At 38.1% G+C, this 22,352-nt stretch overlaps 1 protein-coding gene across 4 annotated transcripts in view; it reads left to right on the forward strand.

The window, feature by feature from the left end:
• Positions 1-22,352, forward strand: part of SPHKAP (SPHK1 interactor, AKAP domain containing) — a 75,660-nt gene that overhangs the window by 2,440 nt on the left and 50,868 nt on the right. For 3 of the 4 annotated variants that reach the window (XM_064457733.1, XM_064457735.1, XM_064457736.1), the window contains exon 2: positions 18,631-18,730. In XM_064457733.1, coding sequence (XP_064313803.1) covers positions 18,631-18,730 — 100 coding nt within the window. Of the gene's footprint in view, positions 1-18,627; positions 18,731-22,352 lie in introns of all 4 variants that reach the window. The other variant, XM_064457734.1, reaches the window with a different exon arrangement.

Genomic DNA, 22,352 nt, shown 5'->3' on the forward strand with positions numbered 1-22,352 from the left:
GAAAGTAGGAACTCAGACTTTAAGACCAGAGATGTTTTTAGATTATCTGATCTGACATCCTATGTTTCACACTCTACAGGAAAAATGAGGTAGAATGCAATCTTGACCCCAGTAACCTGCGTCAGGATAAAACAGGTATTCCAAAGAGATATTAAGAATTAGACAAGCTGCTGCTTTGCTTATTTATAGTCTTGCTTTCATTGTTACACATTTACCTCATAGGCATACCACCAACTTCCAACTCCTCACAATTGTTGGTAGGCCTTTCATCCCTATAAAACTGAGGAAACCAGCCCTACTTCACTCCAGAGCTCTGCCATCTGGTCATCTCTTCACCCCAGCTAGGCCTAGTACCCAGAAAACACTGTCTGCTTCTGTAGCAAGGCCAAGGCTTATCTTGCTCCTGGGAGCAACATATCTCTTCTTCCTGAAGAGTACAAGATTCTCTTCCTGTAGCGTAAGTCAGTCAGTCTTCCTTGCACTAAGAACTACAGTTCTATTTTTCATCTCTTTTATCTCCTGCAGCTGGTATGCTGACAGCTGCTTGTTATTTATTAATCAAGGTAACCCTTTCTTTGCTGAACAGCTATGTTAGCATCATACTTTCTGTCTGTGAATAAGGGTCAGAAGACTCCAGGAAAGAAGGTGGCCAGAATAGTAATATATTCAGGCCATTCCTGTCTTTACCAGGAAACCTTGGGAAAAAAGTACACCATGGGTGGATAACTTGTCCTCATACACCTTCAGTTCATCATGCCCACCACACGGTATCTGGGCAACTTTAACTGGGAACTAGTTACAGCAGCTGTTGAGAGATAGAAATGATGAATCTTAACATTTGGGAGTTAGCTTTGCAGGCCTTACCAAATAAAGTTTTCACTCTCCAACTGTTATAAATCAAATAGTATTTTGCATTTTCCCTACAGAATAACTTTCAGGCATTGGCCTGTTTCTGTGGCTATTCACGCCTAATCTTACCTACACCCAACTTCCTAAACCAAGGCCGCAGCTCTGACCACCTTCCTGACTCTTCTATCACACACTACAACCACTACCTGAGTTCAGCATAAACTCAGGGTGGACATAAATTCCTGCTCAATACCTTCCCTTGCTTTGGCTTCTGTATCTGAAGGCAAAAACATAAGCCCTGGGTCTGGATGCCTGCAGCCACGGTGGAGCACAACAGAGCAGGCTAGTGGCCTTTGAGCGTCCACTGATAAATTAACGTTTCTGGTAGTAGCTTCTTGCAGTGACCGCTTATCCTGGGGATCAGATGAGCAGCTGCAGAGAACTGCACAGGACTGGTAGCTGTCAATTCTTCAAGCAGCTAAAAAACATTTTTGGTGCACATCGCAGTTGGAAAGCTGGAACTGTGGTCTATAATGATTTATTGAGTTTTTATGGTGGAGAAACAAAAACACATTAAGACCTTAAACATACCAGCTTGCACTTTGCCTCTCCAGGTGAGACACAGGAAGAAAAATACTTGAATTTTTTATATATGAGCCAGGAACTTCTGTACTTCTGTTCCCTGTGTAAACCAGTGACTATCTGCGATGCTGTTGCACAGCTGCCTAAGGAGATACGACCACCCCTTTCAGTAAAACTGCAGTTTCTCTGCTCAAACTTATGAAACTAAACCTACAGACATATGCAATTTTTGGTAGTCTTAGCTGACAAATAAGAGTCTGTTCAGACACGTCTTCTGGACTAGCATGTGCTTTCAACGCAACTTTTGTGTGAATACTAGGAAGAAAAGGAGGGATAAGTGTTCTTCAATTCAGAATTAGAAGCAGCACTGGGGCTTAGAAGCAATATTAGTCTGAACAGTAATTCAAAACAATTAAAATACATATCCACCCAACAGACATGAGAAGTAGCAGGTTTTATATTTTAAACAGTGAAAAGACAAGCCCAAAGAATGTCCACCTATTTCTGAGAAATTTACTCTCCAGGTAGTACAAAAAGTTTTGTATCACCAACGATGAAATGAAATATCTTTGCTACATCTCAATAATACCTGCCATGGCAGAAATCTTAGGCACATAGAGCACAGAGAATGGCTAAGAAAAGCCTTTCTAGTTTAATAGGATCCTGTTGAAAACCAAGCATTTTTACATTTCATGAATATGCTAGGGCTGACCACAGATGCAATGAGGTAAGTTAAGATATTCAAAGCTAAGAAGAGATCCAAAAGCTGTGGCTGTATCAGACCTTTCTTACAGACAGAGGCATGTGGCATGCACTCTTTGCCATTGGTAACTTACACAGTAATGCTAATGTCACAGGCTTCAGCTGACAGCTGCTCTTGTGGTCCAGCAAGGAAGCCCAGATCTTGTATAACAGAGAAAACAGACTTAGTGGATTTGTATTAAGATGCTTTTAGGAATGAGTGAAATAAATAAAACTTTGATCTTTTAGGGAGACAAAATTGCAGGCAAAAACCCAAATTATGAAGGTCAGCAGTCATGGGACGAACCTAGAGGTAAGAGTTTCTTGGAAAAAATAATTAACAAAAAAAAATAGAACTCCAACAAAAAAAATCCCAAAACCAGACAAGCAGTGTTTAAACCAACAGGAATCAGTACTAAGAATTTATTTTGAACAATTGTCAGTGATGAGTGGAATGAAATAAGTGAAGACAACTACTCAGGGGTAACAGGAGGTATTTGGTGAGACTGACCACATAGCTTACATATCTGTTCTCCATGTTTTTCCACTTCTGAGTAAAAGAGAAACAATTGTACTACAAATCTGATTTAAGTAAAAGAGGGCAAATTAAGAAATCCCCCGAAAAAGAGTGTAATGTCAGAACTTTCATTATCAGGACAACTGTATGCATTAGAACAGTAGCTGGTGTCATATATGAGGATGAAATTTGTTATACTGCACTTGCGTAGAACCAGTACTGCAGCCTAACCAGAGGGACCAGTTTAATACTTGCTGGGTATGTGTTTCATTTGCAAATTAGCAGATGAATTTACCAGATGTTTTGAGTGGAGCAGCCAGAAAATTTATCTAATGCAATGGGATCATTCTGGATATTCACTACCTTCTTACAATATCAGTTTGATTGTCTGTGGGAATTCTTGAAATGACATGCTGCATCCTCCTGTCTTCATGGGGAATTACTTTAAACAGTTCATTAACCTGGCTAACCTATGTTGTCAAACATAAGCAACAATTCTCAGTGATGTTTTCCTTCACTGAGGTCAGGGGAGAAAAAATTTGGCTAAAACCAGAAGGAACTTAAATTATCAAAGGTCATAAGTCTGTGGATGAGGACTCTGATCCCTTGAGTAGTGGGACTGAGGGTGATAGGAGGAGGGAGACTTGCAGAAGTAGTAAATAAATGAACTATATAATTTCTGTGCTTTGTTTCACTAACCCAGTGCACACTATAGTGAATAACCTATTGCTTATTTCCAGACTTGCATCTCCACTTCTTCCTTTATTTTACCAGTCTCATCTGTTTTGACTTCTTTAATCCAGGCTACCCTAGCCTCTCACATGAACTTCACACTTCTTTTCCTGAAAACACCCATTAATCTCCTCTTTCAGTTCCTGCTTTACTCCCATACATCACTTCTCCCCTTTCTGACGGCAGTACCTGTAATAGCGTCAGTCACTCTGTTCACAGATCTGCCTGTATGTACCAACCCTTCTTCATCATTCAGTCCTCTCCTTCAATGTCCTTCCACCAGGATTGACTTGAGAAACCCTAAAAAGTATCAGTTACAGTTTGATTTGTCCATAATTTGTTGCTCTTCTGTTCATTTTGTGTATGATTTAGGCTATGACCTCTTTCCAGTAATCATTGTAAGCACACTTACTAGGTTAGCAGGTTTTGCCATCTTCTTCCTCAGCCCTATGTTAATTATTTTACTCTTTCTTGTAACATGTAGTTTGCTAGGCTACACCCTGAGCAGTAGGGAGGGAGGCATTGTTAGGCTGGTGGGACCCTTTATCTGCACTGTGGGTAAGGAACTGTAGCACCAAAACCTGCTTCAGGTCACTCCCTCATGCAGCTGTCATTCCCGAATGACATGGGTCTGTGAATATTGTAAATTAGTGCACCCTCTGAAGAACTGTATTTAAGCTGTGATTGGCACCTGAACAGCTGGAAGTCAGAAGAGTAAGTCCCATATTCAGACAGCAGAGTGGCTTGTGTGCTAGAGGTGCTGAGGAGCAGGAACAGGCTGAGAGAGCTCAATCTGGTGAGGATTCCAACCTGGGATCACTGGGACCCCAGCAGTGGTCCCTCCAGGTACACTGCTGTATATTGCATTAGTTCAAGCTCAGCTGGAATGCTACAGCTGCCTCTCAGAGGTGGTATTCAGTAATTTAACAATGGGGAAAGAGCTTTAACATGAAGGACTAGGAACCCAAGCACTAATAGCCAAGTAGCTTTGAGCATTCCCCCAGAAGTGGAAAAGGCAGTTTTAGTTTTCTCTCAGAAGAAGAAAAATTAATTAAACTTCTACATCAAAACAATAGGTTTAATTACCAACTCACTGGACAAAATGCAGCAGCATCTTCCCCTCTCCCTGGATGTTGTACATGCTCCTGGCAGGTGCTGGCTGCACTCCCTGGGGAGAAGCAGGAAGGGAAAGCCTGCCTAGCACTGGTAGGGACAATGCACTTCGAAATACTTTACATATATCAGGAGCTCAGTGTCAGAAACTTGGGGGGGGGGGGGGTTGTTTCCCGATTTTTTAACCATCTCTTTGCTTATCAGTGGATTGGATAGCGCTTCAGACTGCATGTACAGTACACCTGCTCTTTCTCCTGCTTCACTGAAAATGGGAAAAAATTATACTGGATATTTCTGTTTTTCTTGTAATAACAAGTACAAATTTAGTATGCACAGATTAATACTATGATTGCTAGGATTTATTTGGTGCCCAGTACGACTTTGAAACCTTTTTTAGTCTTCTCAACCTTGGATTATTTTCATTAATCTCTTTAGTTCCCCTCATTAATTTTCTTCACTTCAAGACTTGCTTGATTATTCTTAAATATCGGGCTGCTGGCAATGCCCATAACACATAATAGGTAGTCAGTGGATTTTTATCAAAGCTATGTTTTCTCTTGGTTGTGGCATCACAATTTATTATATATCTAATTACTCTTGACTGCTATGTAAGAAAGTTTCCTTTCTAAATCGTGATTAAATTTAATTTATAGCTGAAAGAAAAAGGACTTTTATAAAAATTCTAACACAGAACCTGATGCTGCAGTGCACATTTCCCAGCTAGTGAAATTCAGAACTGGTCAACAAGTCCTGTGTAACCCTAAGTGGTCACTTTTAAGACTGGGACCTAACCTCTATGCACCATTCTGAGCTGGCTCAATGCACTTGCAATAACCAGCTTCTGAGTATTACAGGAGGTTTTTGTTTTCTGGAAAAGTTTTGATTCATTATATGAATTGCTGAAAAAAACATAATTCATTGAATTAAGACATCTTTCTGTTACAGTTGAAACTTTTTAAACAGAAAGATGCACAAAGTTTAGGATACCTAAACTTGGATAATAGTTTAACTTTGATGACTGGCTTTCCCAAAGATGCACCAGACACCCATGTGGCAGGATATTGTTTAGAATTAGTTATTTAGTGGCAACTATGTAAATGGTTAGATTTTTAGGGTTTTTTTTCTTGCATGGAGGTTAATTTTCTTGTTGGAGTGACAGCACAGGGTGTATGGGCTAGGTAAGTCCAGAAAGCTTATAGCCATTCAGCCCACAGACGGAACTGTTGTAAAAGTAAGAGTGTTCAGCAGGCCGGGAAGGCTGCAGTGCTTGTCTGTGCAGTAATCTTAAGTTATTTGGGTTCTGTAGTTTCACTTTAGCGAAGGCTCAGTTTACTTAGAACGTGCCATAAGACCAGACTTATATTTTCTTTCAGCAATGAAAAACGTAGATGGTCCTCATGTAGTAGTCCTATGAGATCGCATAGTCATCAGAATTTCATATACCAGGCACAGCCCATCTCCACCAGAAGTGGAGCTGTTCATTACATGCAGTGGCTCTTCACAATATTAAAGGGAGAAAGAAAACGTTGTCTCTTAGTTTTCAGAACTGTGTTTAAATTAGGTCCAAATCCTTTTCCCCCCAAGATTAATTTATTACTGTCTATGCTGTTTCAATTTGGAAAGGGAAGAGGTCAAATCAGCAGGGTAACAGTTCAACAACATGCTTATAGGTTGTTCCTCTTCTATGTTGTCAAGGCAATGTCTTCCTTCTCAGTGAAAAACGTGTATTACCATTGTAGACATCCAATAAAAATTAACAGCTCATTTATTTTTACAAGGAAAGGATTTAAACACTGTAATATTGAAATGAAAAACCCATCATCCTTGAACAAATTCTGGAATAAGACCCTCCCCTCAACTAGAAAAAAATAATTGTTTCTTGAATACATAAAAATACAGAAGTAATACCACAGCTATTAGAGATCTTAGTTAAATGGTCATATTGTACCTGCCAACAAATTCAATCCTAAGCATAATATATGCCATAAATTCAATGACATCTAATAGTCACATTATCCATATTCTTAAGAGTAAGTAGCATATATGAACTGTATCAGTGGTTTGCATGATGTAATTTAATGTTAGTAGAGTTACCAAACACAAAGTTTTCATACTTTTAAAAGTACAGCCATATTTCTAAGATTATGGAAAATCAATACTGTACATTATGGAACAGTGCATCTGAGTATGAGAGAGAGGTGTCTTTGGGTACTACCATCAGTAACAGATTTTTATTTCATACAATTAAAATTAAGTCATAGGTAAGGACATACTTGCTGAGTGCAACAGATGATTTTTCTGATTCAGAAGGCATAGCTTTTAAGGTATTGTGTATTAGAAAAATTATTGAGTAACTACTGAAAAAAACAGAGATGGACCATAAACAAATAAAACAAATGCAAATAATCATACAAATCCAGTAATTAAAAGCAACAAAAAAGACGCCATAGAACCAGGTTTACTTTGGCATGGATTACTTTTCAACACACAGAACTAGACCTCTCTATATTATACTGTATCTTTCTCCAGCTGAAGTTGTTACAGTGATTCCCCCACTAATGAAACGATAATTTTGCAAAAGCTGGATTTAAGTGTGTGCTGGTTTTGGCAGGAGTAGAGTTAATTCTCTTCACAGTAGCTAGTATGGGGCTATATTTTGGATTTTTCCCAAAAATAATGTTGATAACACAGGGATGTTTTCTATCCGGCTGAGCAGGGCTTACACAGAGTCACGGCCTTTTCTACCTCTCACCCCACCCCACCAGCGAGTGGGCTGGGGGTGCACAAGGAGCTGGGAGGGGACGCAGCCAGGACAGCTGACCCCAACTGAACAAAGGGATATTCCACACCATATGATGTCATGCTCAGCAATTAAATCTGGGGGGAGATGGAAAGGAGGGACATTTAGAGATGGCATTTGTCTTCCCAAATAATCACTAAGCATGATGGAGCCCTGCTTTCCTGGAGATGGCTGAACACCTGCCAGCCCATAGGCAGTAGTGATTGAATTCCTTGTTTTGCTTTGCTTGCATACATGGCTTTTTCTTTACCTATTAAACTGTCTTTATCTCCACCCACTGGTTTTCTCACTTTTACTCTTCCAATTCTCTCTCCCATCCCACCAGGGGGGAGTGGGCGAGTGGCTGGGTCAGGCTTAGTTGCTATTTGGAGCTTAGTTGCAGCTGGGCTCAAACCACGACAAAGTGCATACCTCTTTTTTGTTCCTTTGAACCAAAATAACTTAGACTTTGCAGTGCTGATCAGAGTAAAACTTAAACACACACAAAGACATGAAACAAGAGGCAACCTTTGTCTTAATGAAGTTAATAGGAAGAGCATGGCTGCTGCTGGGCTTTGCTGAAGCAGGGTAACCTCCCTGTCCCAGAGATAGTAAGCACCTTCAGCTTCCTTTGTATTGTGAGTTATTATCATTTGGCCGTTTTAGATGCATTACAAAATACAAAAATTTCATGCTGCCATATTATTTTTATTTTTAAAAAAGAAGCCTGGACAAGCTAATGGTTGTAATACAGACGGTCAATTTTTATGTCCATCATATACAATCCAACTACGTGGTCAGCTTCACTGAAGTTATTGTAGGATCATTCCTAGACTGTGTGGAAAGTGAACTTGACTGTATCTCAACTAACTACTAGAAACACTTCTATCTGCAAGAACTGAGCATGAAAAAGAGCAAGTAGCCTCAAAGAGCAATTTAATCTCCCTCAGATTCTCTGCAACCAAATCTCCTCTTGATTTCTGAGTGGGTAACTGAAAACCCATGTCTACACATAGTCTGGTCTATACTTTTGCATTAGGTGTAAATGCAAGAATACTAAATTAGCAAGTACTCACATAAGCACACTACAAGTGATGATAAGGTTATCTGAGAGCTTAACCTGAGCTCAGTCAGTGGTGCAGATAATCCTGCTGGACCTTGTGCATCCCAGTGAGAACAAGTCAAGTATTTCAAGCCCAGTTATCGCAACAGTTTCATAGTTACTCTGAAGTCCATTAGGAAGCAGTGGCTGAAGAAGCTCTGCAGTTTATCTATATCGTACCACCAAGTAAAAAAATCAGATTAATTAATAACTCATTGATCTGATTCACCTTCAGACTCTCAGAGGTAATCTCCTATGTTCTTTATATATAGTTAGAAAGGCAGTAGATTTAGGGAATGGAAAGAAGAAGGGTTCATCTTGCCAAAAAAACCTCAATCATAATTTCTTGGACTGAAATCTCACGTTCTCCTTATGCTGGTATAAGCTAGAAAAAAACAGAGAATGTTGCCTTTATACCTACCACTCAATCCTGTAAATCACATTACTGTCCGTGAAAAAAAAGTTTCACAAATTCAAGCAAGCTAAACCAAAAAGAATGTAGTATCTTGATATAATTATACAAAAACATGTTTTCTCATATTAGGAGCAACTTCATTTTGTTCACATCTCTGACAATGTTATACTTTATTAAAAAACTCATGCTTTTAAACAAACGGATTTTGAGGCCTTGTTTTCTATAAGCTATCATAGATCGCTATTTATTGATGTATTAACTTAGCATCAAAATTTATAAGACTTGTGTTCCTTTGGGATATTAGTAGCAAATCAGAATTGTTCAGGAATATTTCAGGCATGTAAATTGTGTTAAAATAAGATTTGTTGTGAATAAGCAATGACAGAATGTATTCTTTGGCATTAAAATAACTTCAGAATGTACCCTGACATTTTAACTACATAGTTTATGAATATAACTGCAGGCGGTCATAGAAACAATACTGGATTAGAGAGAATAGGAAATTTCTGTAAATATTTTAGATGACACTTATTTTTAGACTACTGTTTTACTTTTCTGGTATCATTACTTAAGGTAAAAACATATTGGTTTCTAAACATTATTATAATCCTAAACAACATTTTGAAAGATTTCGTAGGTATTTAAACCAATTTGGCTTTCTTTCAAATAAAAAGGGCTGGAAACCAGAATGGAGTTGAAGAAATAATATACCTACTAGATAGGTACTTTTGAAAGTACTTTAGATGCTGTTAAAGTAAAATATTTACCATAATCAAATTGAGTTTTGTAGGGACCAACATCACACCTACATAGAGTAGTTTTGACGAAGTGTTTTTTGAATATATAGATGTGTTGGTGAAGCTGCCTATCCAAGGAAATGAATGACAATAGACTATGAATTGCCTTAATTTTTAGAGCTGTAGAAATGGTCTTACAATTGGGTAATGTTATTTCTGAGAACTGAGGCAGAAGGGCACTCTCCATGGAAGAATATCAACCAAAGCTTCCAGCTTTGCTCACAGCAGCAAAGTCTTGTTTCTCTCGGGGGTAGGCAGAAGGGAGGAATTCAAGCAGGTGGGTTCTGTTCTACCAAACTGAAGATCAAAACATCTTTGTTGGCTTACCAAAATATCTGCAAGCCACCATTATTTTGAGGATGAGGGTAATCTGACCTTAAAAGACCTTCATTATTTAGAACAACCACACAGGCTAGCACGGTTATTTGAGGTAGGAAGGATCATTCTGCAGTAGCACTGTACCTGTGTTGTAAGAGGCTTGGCATACCCTCAATTCAGCTAGTTGTATGCCACACAGATTCCTGATAATAGGATCACCTCACCCTATTCTTCATCCCTCTACTCTGACTTGCATCTCAGAAATGCCCCTCAAAAAAAAAAAAAAAAGAAAAAAAAGGAAAAGAAAAAAGAGGTTGTCATGTTTTACTGATTAGTTATATGGCTTACTGGTGGCTGGGGAGTCTTCAGGCATTTGGAATAAATATTTTATTGTAATTTCGTTTAGTATTCAGAAACATTAACTTCTGTGATATGGAAGACTGCATCTTCAACTACACTATGCTGAAGTCAATTCTAGGAGCTCATGATTTGTAATAAAGAACACTCTGCAGCATGATATTATGGCCTCTTGGCTGGTCATACATATACTTCTTTTTTACCAAGACCTCAAGTTGTTCCATAATTCAGATTCTGTGTTTAAAAATTTGGTTATCTAGTATCACCAGTCCCTTTTCACTAACAGCTTTGCCCTTTACCTTTTCTAAAGTAGCTGAAAGTGATTCTGCAACAGCAGGAATTTCCCAAGCTTCTCCCTTAAATATCTGGAGACAAGTCAGCCTTTTGTTAATCTCAGTTTTCCAAAGCCAGATTTGTTATTTCTGAGGAGAGCTGGTGCAAAGAATTTCAGAAAGTCTTCTGAACATTAAAAACAGGCCATTCAAAACATGAAAGCGATGTTCACCTTCCTATCACACACGTAATTCTGAGTACCTACCACATTTCAGTTAAACTTTTACAGTCTATGTGATTTGTAATCAAAAAAGGAAAACACTGGAACAGCCAGCAAGTTTTGATTAGCTATTACCATTTTCTGTTCAAATAAATTCATGACATATGCAATTTACTTTTAAGTTACAAACATCTGTCACATTTCTCTTCCTTTCAGAAATACTTAGTATCTGTCTTTAATTTAATTAATGAAAAGCTTTCATAGAGTAGATTTGAGATCTTTAAAAGGTTCCTTAAGAAAAGTTGTCAGTGAAATATTGATTGTATGTGCTGTGCTTTGATGCCTGTTTTGTCAGTATTTGACTCTTGTTGCTCTAATACTCAGAATCAGAAATGCATTGCATGGGTTGATGGCAAAAGCTGGCTGAGAAGCTTGACTGTGAAGTTTGGCTGTATAATATAAACAAGATGCCAAAAAATACTTAATGAGTTAAGCCAAGATTAACATCCTCCATATGAAATCACCGTTTTCCTCCTATGTTGTGTTCCGCTGTTTGTCCTGAAATGCCCACTTGACAGTTTGTGCATAGCAAAAGGATGAGAGGAGCAGTCAGAGAACATAAGTTGTTAGATACACGAAACGTTTAAAACAGACTTTTAAAAATTACCCGGTGGTTTCTGGCATGAAAGCTTAATTTGCAACATCTTTGACTTCATCTTGAAGAATGCTGAGAATTTCCATTTCTAGGCGAAATCTGTGGGAGCTGCTTGCACATTTGTTATGTATTTCATTTGGAGCAAATTTCACCAGATTCCAGCTGTGTCACAGTGTTTTTTCCCATTATCTTTAAAAGTAAGATCAGACAACATCACACGCTTGGGGTATTACACTGTGCTGTACTAACAACATAATCTATATTAAGAATAGGCATTGCCATCAAATGTGCAGTAATAATATAAGTTGCTTAATAAATACACAGTCATGAACATTCTTGTCTGATAGGAAAAACAAGTCCTCTCTACAGCACAAGGACAAGTGCTGTTTTACAGTATACCTACATATGCTAAGTAAATAGGAATTTTTTGTGGGACATCTTTTTAAGAATATTTCTGATTTTATATTGCTTCTTGCTGACTTAGTAGGCTTAAATAGCAGCAAGCCTATTGCTTTGCTGTAGAGGAAGTGGAACTGCCCTATTATGTTGTTTCTGTAGTCCTGGATGTGCCTGGATATAGTGAATTCAGTCTATATCTCTCTAAAATAATCTTCCTGATCAGCACTGCCCACTTAAGTTACGTACATACAGACTAATTAGTTTGAAGAATCTTTCCTTTAACAAGATCTCTTACCTTTCCTGCAGTCAAACCCTCAACAGTGCCTTAGTTTCCCACCTAGCTGGCACTGCAGAGCTGAGTATAGATTCCTTGCTTTTAGAGCAGAAAAGCAGTTTTGGCTCTCTTTCAGTCCATCTCCATAAGGTGCAATCCTTTAGCCTTCCCTGAATTTAAGGGTCTGTTGCTTAATCTTTCCTAGGTTCAGTCCTTCTTCCTCATCAGACCTTGTCTGGTCCCTAGTTGTTGATCCAGAGCTTCTTTTATACGTTCTAAAAATCCTTCAAATCAGGAACTCTGCAAAAATTATTGTTACCAATATGTTAAAACATATCATTCTAGGCATTTTCTTTCATTGCCTTATGCACCCTACCAGGAAGAGATCTCATGGCGTTCCTTGTGCTTTTTCTGTAGTCTCTTCTGACTAAGGTCCAAGCCTGTCCTTTCCAGGAGGTTTCCTTAGTAAGTTGCCCTTCTACCAGCAGAACACAGGTCTACCGGGAATTGTCCTAAAGTCGTGTCAAATCCAGGGATAGGTGGGGGAAAAAGGCAGGATGCCTATTACCTGTATGCAAAAGCCCAGTTTCTATTGCGTTTTCTCTCTGTGAGTAGACTACTGAAATAAAGTTAACCATCAAAAAAAAAAAACAACTCTAACCCAGTCATTTGTCATTGAGCTCCTGATTGCCAGCTCTTTGATTCAATTGTCACCTTCTTAATCTGAGAAGACCCTGCCATCACTACTGAATGTGAAGTTTGTCAGACTTCTACATAAAACCTTGTTATTTTTCCTTTAAGAATTCGATCAGTAAATAAAGGAAGGCAGACATATTTCTAAGTAGATCATATAAAATTTAGTTTGGTTTACATTTATTCTTCAGTAAAACTTGGCTGTTCTTTTATAATATTTTAAAATCGTGATTTGAAAGAAGGCTGATCATTGCTAATACTTGCAGAGCCTTCCTGATTTGTTTGCCTTTTTTTTAATTTGGAGCAGAATAAAGGACATTCAGGGCTCTGTGAACATGGAAGGAAAAGGATTTTTATTGTGTGGTGTACTGTGGTATGGTTATCTTTTCTCTGCTCCTGTTTTTCATTAGCATGTAGCTAAAGACCTGGCCTTTTTGCATCTATATCACTGATAAAAATGAAATGTAAATCAAGGTTACCCAATAGACATTATAAAATGAGCAATCTGAATATAAACCACTTAAACTTTTGCTCTTTTCATTGTGCTGATCTGTAAAACTAGTAACCCAGTCCTGTACCTGTTAGGCTGCATAGACACTCAGGTCTGATAATGATGGAAGTATTCAGTATTTTCAATTCCCAGTGAAGTCAACAGCAGCCAAGGGAGACTGAAACAAGTCTATGAATACCTTAACAAGATCAGACCCTGATATTGCTAGTGATTATATTCTGCACATGGGTTCCAAATCCATAACAAAATCAGAAAGACATTTGTTTGAGGTATTTATAGTCTGTTTGACTAACCATCTGTGCTCTGATTGAAGTATACACATGGTCCAGACTGAATAAAACCCAATTCTATGGATTAAAATAGTAACTTTGACAGTGTTACATCTAAAGATTTTACTGCTAGTGACTTTGTTGACCTGTTTTTATGTAAAGATAAATTTTAAACTGTAAAAACTGAAAGGTAGCATGAGGAAAGAGTGTGACTAGTCCATCCACTTCAAAAGGGTTTGAAGTTAAGGGATGCTGTTTGAATGCTGCATGCCTTTAAAAACTGCTGCTTGTGTAGGGTCTGGATTATGCTAGCTGCCTTCCTCAGTTATTGAGTAGCTTTTGGGTTTATTTGCAAGTGTAAAGGTACTAAAGCTAAAATATGCTAAAGTATTTTGCCATGCTTTCACTTGTCTTATATTTCTATTTCAAAATTATATTAATTAATTTTTTTGTTGTTCATGGTATTCAGTACAAATATTAGCAAAACATTAGAAATGTAGCCGACTATAGCTTGGAGTTAATTCTACTGGGAAACCTCACTGTGTTCAGTCAGTTCACTTTCTTCATCAAGATTATCTTTTTCATGGATCAGTATGTTCTGTATGTTCAAAATGCTGAGATTAGGAATCATAATGAAAAGATGAAAAGCACTAGGCTATATTAGGATTTGTTAAAAAACATATATATAATGGGCACTATTTATTGAAGTTGCTCCTTAGGAACAATTATTGAACAGCAAGGTTTTGGAAGTTGGTTATGCTTGTTCAGGATGGTAGGAAATTGAAGTTTCTGATATTGTTTCACAAGATTAATTTTCTTTAGTGATAACCTGGGGAATTCTTTAAATTACCTCTTCTTAGTTGATGTAGCACCATCTGCCACATCTGCAAAGAAGATAATTATTTTTAGGAGCAGCTGTGGTTTTTTGATTAAGTCTTGAGTCATCAAGGTCTGTATTTTTTAATTATTCAATGTAGGAAAATAGAAGCAATTGCTTTTCTTTTTGGTCAATAAGAAAAGATGGATCGTTATTACAGTTAGTGCCATAAAACCTCATAGCTATTTAGTACAGTCCTCTAATTTCCAAGAAATTTGTTTGCATTCTTTTTGAGAGCATTTAGCTTTGTAGGAAAGAAGTATCAGTCGTAATTCATGAATCAGTAGCACAGTACCAGGTGGCAAATAAGTGGCTATGGAGACTCTTCTGTTAATGGAAATATTAAAGTGAAAATGGCATACTTCTTAACACTGGGTCATAGGTCCAGGTTCTCAGCTTTAGTTTCAAAAGCTGAATTGTAAATTAGGATCTCTCACACCAAAGGAAAAATCCCCAAATGACCCATCCTTTAACAGAGATTCCTTGTAATGCCTGTGGCCTTCTGTGATAGCTCTAAATCAGATGAGCACATCTAAGTCAGATGAACATTCTCCATCACATAATAAACAAGTGGAGCCAAGCAAAGGTGAGAATTAGGACCTGAAACCTTCAAGAGCTTGCTTTATCTTGTCGCAGAAAGACTCCAATCTGTGCCAGATGTCTTGAAAGACTAGTAGCGTGTGTAAACTCTTAATGTGAAGTAACAAATACAGTACAAGAATGCAGTGCTATCATTTGGTGATGAGATGGCTACATCTCTGCAGCAGTTTCTTTCAGCTTCCTGCTGCTGAGGATCTAATGAGAGCAGGCTGCTTCTCAAAGACAGAATAGTTTTTACCTGGGGAGCTAATGAAAAGTAGCTTTATCTTACTGGCTTCGCTACAGAGTGAAGGTGGCAGAGGTATATGGCCTGAGGAGGATTTCTTAAGAAATCACATACGTATTGAAAATTAAAGCTTAGAAAGGGTGCCCACAGGCTAAAGATAGAGAAAAGGAGACTTTGATCTAACTGAAAGATGAGATAATTGAAAAAGAAATGTTGAAAAGCCAAACCCATGTTCCATGTTGAAAGAAAGACCCGTGAATCTGAAGGTATTTAGACAGAAGAACCTTATACACTGCACCTCCCTGAGTTATGGAAGGCTCAGGTTTGTGACATTGGATGCCCAACCTGAAGAAGCTCGGCCAGGTGCTCATTTTTCCATCGGCTAGTATATACTGCTACGTAACTACTTTGCATGATACCTAGAAGCGTTCATGTAGCTGGCCATGAGTGGTGGCCAAGGAGCGAGGGTGTGTGTTTCTCTGTACTTCTTTTAGAAATTGCATACCCATAAACCCACTGAGGAGAAGTCTGTGGATTCTAAAACTTTTCCCAAATGTAGCTCTTATAATTTAACATTTCTTTGTTAAAATTATTGCATTTTTCGGTGATGTGAACCCTGACTGCATAAACTTTTTTGCAAACAGTGGGAGCCTGGAGTTCATATCGCTAGCACAACATTAGAGTTGAACTGCAATGCAGCATGAGAATAAGGGTTCTGCTCTACAATTACAGCACAGAAACATGAACCCTAAACAAAAAGAAGCTCTGAAAGTGTTAGAGATACTTACAAATGCATTGTCCTTCATCCTATGAAACACAGTTGTTGATTTTACCTGTGCTCTGAATAATCAGCTGGACATGAACTACAGCTCTGAGGATTGGGACAGCTGATGAGAATTCAGGTTTACCAGGTTTCAGTAACACCAAAGGCAGTTGTTGTTGCCTGTCTGAACTTCATTCTGAGATGGAACCTTTCCTCATTCAAAACATTTCATGGCATTCTACATTTATTTCACTCATCACATACTTTTAACAAGCTTTTCTATATTTACAAATGAAAAGTGGGTTTATTTTGGAAAGAACACAGATTTAAAAGGATTAAGAAGATTTTTGCTCTTTTTGCTTTCCACATGACTAGGAAGACAGCTTTACTTCTATATGGAACATGTAGTGTGCTACCCCTTAGTGGAGTATCATCCAGAGATAGCACAAATTTGTTAATACTCCGGAACATGACTCTTCAACTATATTTTCCAGCAATGCTTTAATGTACTATTCCATTTGAACTGTTTAATTAAGGTCCCCAAAGGCCTTCAGTTAGCCCCCACACTATCATCTTTATTGCTTTTAGACTCACTAACACTTTATACACTGGAATTTCAGTTCCCTGCACACAGTGTAAGAGCAAATAGTCATTATCAGCATATCAGTTCCCTGTAGGGCAAAGCAGTGGCAAAGCCACCCAGTCTTCCTCTCAGTGAAGAGCAGGAAAAAACAATGGGCCTTGTACATCAACCTGCATGTCAGAGCTTCTGCTGGGAGTACTGAGTTGCACCTAGTACAGAGGCTGCACCTAAATGTGGACTTATCAAGGAGGGTACTTATACAATATTTGACCCTCTGAATATGAGGTTCTTATTTTTAATGAAGATATAAAACCACAATTACTTCATATATTTAATGTCCCTCACTCTGTTAAAGAACTCAATATAAGGCCTATAAAATGCTATTTTGCTTTGTCAAATGTGAAATTACTGCCCAGAAAAGTTACCGTTTATCTATATAATCTGAGCAATCGAGTGGAATTTTGTAAACAGACAAAAGTCTCCTAGATACAAATGATGGTGGTATCTTAGAGAGTATTAAGCAGAATAACACTTTTCAAGTGAAGTCAGTTAACCTACGGGTCTCACTTGTGCGTCTGTGTTCAATCCTCCCATGCAATTCATGAAGCTCTCCCCCTGTTAGCAATTAATAAGTGCTGAGTTAGTTGTATGTTTTTCATTCACTCTTCTAATTCCAGCACATACAGACACTTTTTTTTTGTAATAATTACAGAATAACACCACACACATCACCAAATTCTTATTGACAAAGTTACTTATCAATGGGAGTGGATATATTCATAACTGGCCCTATGCAGTATCAAGTAAAATGTACACAAATGAACCCTTGAGAGAAAGGTAGTCTCACTGATGTTTGCCTGTGGATTTGGACAAAAAGTGAAAGTAGCCTTCTCTTAACATATTGGCTTAAGCTCCAGTGAAGGTGACTTATGAAAATGCATTTTAGTTTTTAATTGAGCATACCAGGAAATTGCACATGGTCTGTTATCCTGTTAGAACTGGTGAAAGGTTATTAGTTAAGCCATGTTAACCTGATCACTTCTTACGGTTTATCACATGTTCCACATCTTCTCATAGATGAATTGCAATAAATTAAAAGCACTTTAAAGACCCAAATTGGGAAGCAGAACTTGGTTGTGTCAGACACTCTTTCCCTAGTACATTTCTGGAGAAATAGCCCTTTAGCACTTTGAGGTCTTTAACTGTGATCACATCATGTCCAGAGAGAGAAGCTTCACTAAGCTTGTGACAATTTCATTATTATATGGAGGGAGATCTTACAAGACTGGCCTGAACTATTCCAAAAGAAAAGTGTGAGGGGTGGTACCAGCTGTGCATGCAAATAACTTGCCTGGGGGAGCTTGTTTTCATGGCTTTGTATTTCACATCTGCACAGTCACAAAGTAAATTAGTTCTGTTGTGTAAAATTGACTCACAAAACAGAGTATGTGCATGACTTCCCTTTGCTTTAAACCTACAATCTATCAAAGCTGTTCCACCTAGATTACAGAATTCAACCATTCCTCTTGTGTTTTTTACTTTTTAATCACTACCCCTTTACTTCTATCCAGGCAGGTAAAAATGCAGCAAACATTGCTTTTCTCCACCAAGCTGAATTAGTGCATTAAGTATTTAATTTGCTGCTCCAAGATGGCCACTTATGTAAACAACCTAGTACCACTATTTACAGTGTCATTCAAGACAGTGAGATGTCGTTATAGGTAGCTATATGCTATCCTCTAGTCTTTAAAAGACATTGGTCTGCTATTTTATATCCAAAGTATGTAGCTCAGGAGAGTCTTCCAAAAAGGGAAAATTAAGGTAATAAATAGACTAGTAACGCCAGCAAGGAGAGTATAGACAGCTTCTTGTAATCTAAGTTACATCTCTTTAATGAACTGTATTTTGGTATCATTTGAGTTATCTATGTAGTTGAGTCACTGGAAAGGTTTTTGGGGGTCTGTTTCTTTTTTGTTCTTCAGCAGCTTTGAATCTCCACTGATGCATGAAGTCCCAGAGCACCAAGGCAGCAGCACAGACAGTTCGGCAAGCAGTTTGGGAAGCTCTGTCACAGCATGTAAGAAGGTAACTTCTAAGTTTATGTTATATTCAAAGGCTGATATATCCCACATTATAGCTTTGCTTTTTAGCTTTTGTCTTTATTGGGGATACCTAAAAAAGAAAAGGACTGATACAGCAAAATAAATCTGGGTGCTGTTATGGTCTCATGCAATTTTGTCTGCCTGGTCTAATCTTGCCCGGTCCCAAAATATATTAAACATATATGGGAGACAAACTCCCCCTGAACATTTCTATTTTCCCTCATTGTCCAACAATATGAAATAAAAGCAGTGCATAGCATGAATACCTTCAGGACTGCTCTTTAATAGGTGGCAAGTTTCTGGGTCCCAGACTGAGGGGTCCAGAGCTTTGCTTCTCTCAGGTCAATATAATGGAGGGTCCTTCCATGAAACAGGTTTTCTGCCTTCACTAGTATCTGACTTGAAGGGTTTCAGCAACCTGGGAGGTAGTATAGATTTGAGCATTGCTGGTTTTGTTGCCTCAAAATGTGTTTACATGTAGTTATTTACTTTAGAGAATGGGGTGAGGGGAGCAGGGCCTGTGTGTGTATGTATGCCATTAGGAGGAGTCAGATATGACTAACATTATTTTATGCATGTACGTAATTTCAGTACAACTGAGAATACACAAGTGAAGACCATGAATGCTTCCTTTTATTCCTCCTCCCCAGGGCCAGATTATGGCAGTACAATCCGAAGGAAAGGGGAACTACCAAATACCTGTTGAGAGGAGGGCAGACCATCTTTAATCTCTCACTTTGCAATAACCTTCAGAGCTCTGCTATCTCCCACAGGCATAATTCTAGAGCTGATAAGAAAGCATTTGTTCTAATACACAAATGTTATCAAACTTCACAGTTCATTCAGTTTTCCCATAATTCTTTCTTTATTTATTTTCTTTCTTCTTACTTTTTATTTTCTTCTTTCTTTTCCGCTAGTAATAATGCTTTCCGTTGGGGTTTTTTTTTTTCTTTTCAAAACAACAACAATAGATATTTATATATGTAAGCAGAGAGAGAGAAAGATAAAACATGTAGAATATAAATATTTGTTTTTCTCATCCTGAAAACCACACTGTGGGTGTGGAGGGTGAGTATTGTCTGTCTACAGGAATTTTGCTAAATGTAAAATCATTGATATTAAAAAAAACTCAATAGACTGATGTGTATGCTGCAACTGGTCTTCTCCAGCTCACCCCAACATGGCTAAAAGGCAAAGTGCAAATATTTCATTTGATCAAAGGGTTTGCTTATTTACAAAAGAATACCTGCTTTTTAAAAAATGCTGCTGACTATAATTGGGATCTTCATATAAGTGGAAAAAGGCAGAAAATCCATTGTGAGAGAGAACATCTTAAATTTTCATTTAATCTCAGAGTTGTCTATTTTATGGAAGACTGAAGGACAGTGGCAAAGCACTGAGAAGTGCCCCCACTGTGTTTACAGATGTTCCCAACTTAGTAACTTTCAGAAGGACCGCTCTGTTTTAAAGGCTAGCCTTTACCACATGATTTAGAGCTGCTTCACCTGTCTGATCCCTTAACACTTGAACTTTTCTTTTTAACACAAGTTGATTATATGATTGTCGGCACACTAAAAGAAGTGATTCACTTCTACCAACACTTCTGACAAACAGTAGGATATTTTGGGCTTCTGTACAACATAGCCACAGAACGTGTTACCATTCTTTTTTGTCTGTGGAAAAGGATAAAGAATTACCAAAAATAGGCCATTACCTTCTCTTTAGCCTCTGTTCTTACAGTGATTTTTAAGTTAGATGTATAATTGGTGGTGGAGTGAAACACTATGGGTTCCTGCCGCAAGAGAGCAGTTTAAACAGTTGATTTGTAAGGTTGAGTAATTGTATTTGGCATGAATGGCTCCTGTCAGGAACCATATGAGATGTGGCCTCTTACCACACAGACCAATCTGAACAAATGCAGAAGATGTACCCCTTGATATCTCATTCTGTCCCACTTTCATATCTTTTTTGATGAGTAGTAATTAACCAAAGCAATTAAGATGATCAGCCATGAAGACGCAGATGTTTCATTTGTGGAGCAGAGCCTTTTTAATGTTGTCTCGGTTATAGATATTTACTGTATTTTAATGTCTTATGATCTAAATCAGGGAGCAGGAAGCTGTTACACTAAACTCATATGCAATATTTTCCTCTGGGAAAGAGTGACTTTTCTAATCCACACTCTGCTAGAGGCTGATTTAGTTCATTGATTCACAGCACACTGAGTAATGCTGACGGCTGAGTCTCTAGATGAGAGTGGAAAACTTTTTTTTTAGAACCATGAATTACTGCTGATTTCACATTTAGTGCATGATGCAAATTCATCCTGAATTATTTTCCGAGTGTGATGATCCTGCTCTGAACCAGATATACAGCAGTATAGTGTGTGCAGCTGTTACACATAAGTATGGTCAATGAATCAAGTTCTGCTTTCAATTGTTCCGTTGCAAATCAGAAGCAACCTCGCTGAATTCAGCAAAATTGCTAACGATGTATGTCGGTGGGATTGACCCAGAACTTGTCTCAATTAGATAAGAAGGAAGAGAAGTACAAGACAGGTGGAGGAAGTTTTGGCAAGTGATACTGTTTGCCTTAGAAGTGCAGGCTATATAAAAGAAGGATGCTTACTGACAGTTGAAGTAGTACAGGTTTAGGCTTCTTATCCTTTGGTACAGACCAGCTCAGTATATTTTGAAAATACGCTTAAATGCAAAAATGGCAATCGGAATGTACGGGTAGAGTTACATCTCTGAGGAATACCAGTTCTCACTTTGCATTTGATTAATTAGCCCTGTTAATTTAGGCCAGCCCCTTCAAGTTTATACACTTTTGATCATTGCAGTCATACATTATTTTACTATAAGGACTTTAGTATATTCTTTTAGAAGCATGAATATCCCAGCAAATTTTAATACATATGCAAAATCCCACTTGATGTAAACACATACACCTTGCCTAGTTAACAGGGAGAATGCCTTACAATAGCGAGCTGCTGTAAGAAGTATTATATTCACTCTTACTGTGTGTTTGACAGTGATAATATTGCTGTCTGTTACCAAAGAAATATACTCAAAATTTCACATGGCTCCTACATATGCATTTTTGCATAGCAGGTGTGTATTACCCTAGGGTGATCAGCATTGCAGGGTGGCCCAAATTATCCTTCCTCCAAAGAAGTACTAATGGGAATGTTCTGAGCAATAACATGTCTGTAACAGTCCTGATGCAGAAACTTGCATTTCATAAGGTAGAGTTTAAACTCATCCAAAGTTTATCCCTCATTCCTGCCACTGCTTACTCAAATGTCACCTTCCATCTCCTGAACATCATTCAGATATGTGTACAACCAGACCATATACAAGGAGGCCTCTCCCACACGTTCCTGCATGCCTCCCTTTCCCACAGCACTGTCTTTTCTGAGTAATTTCCAGAGGCTTTCCAGATTACTTTGGGCCAACCTGTATTCCTTAGATTGCTGACCTCCGCCAGCTTCTGCTGCGTGGACTCAAGTATATCTGGTTTTGTTTTTCTAACCTGTCTTCTTCAAATCCAAAGTGCTAAAAAGTATTTCCTCCAACACCAGTAGTAAAAATGTTATGTCTGTT

Source organism: Phalacrocorax carbo, chromosome 7, assembly GCF_963921805.1.
Source record: "Phalacrocorax carbo chromosome 7, bPhaCar2.1, whole genome shotgun sequence".
Lineage (NCBI taxonomy): Eukaryota > Metazoa > Chordata > Aves > Suliformes > Phalacrocoracidae > Phalacrocorax > Phalacrocorax carbo.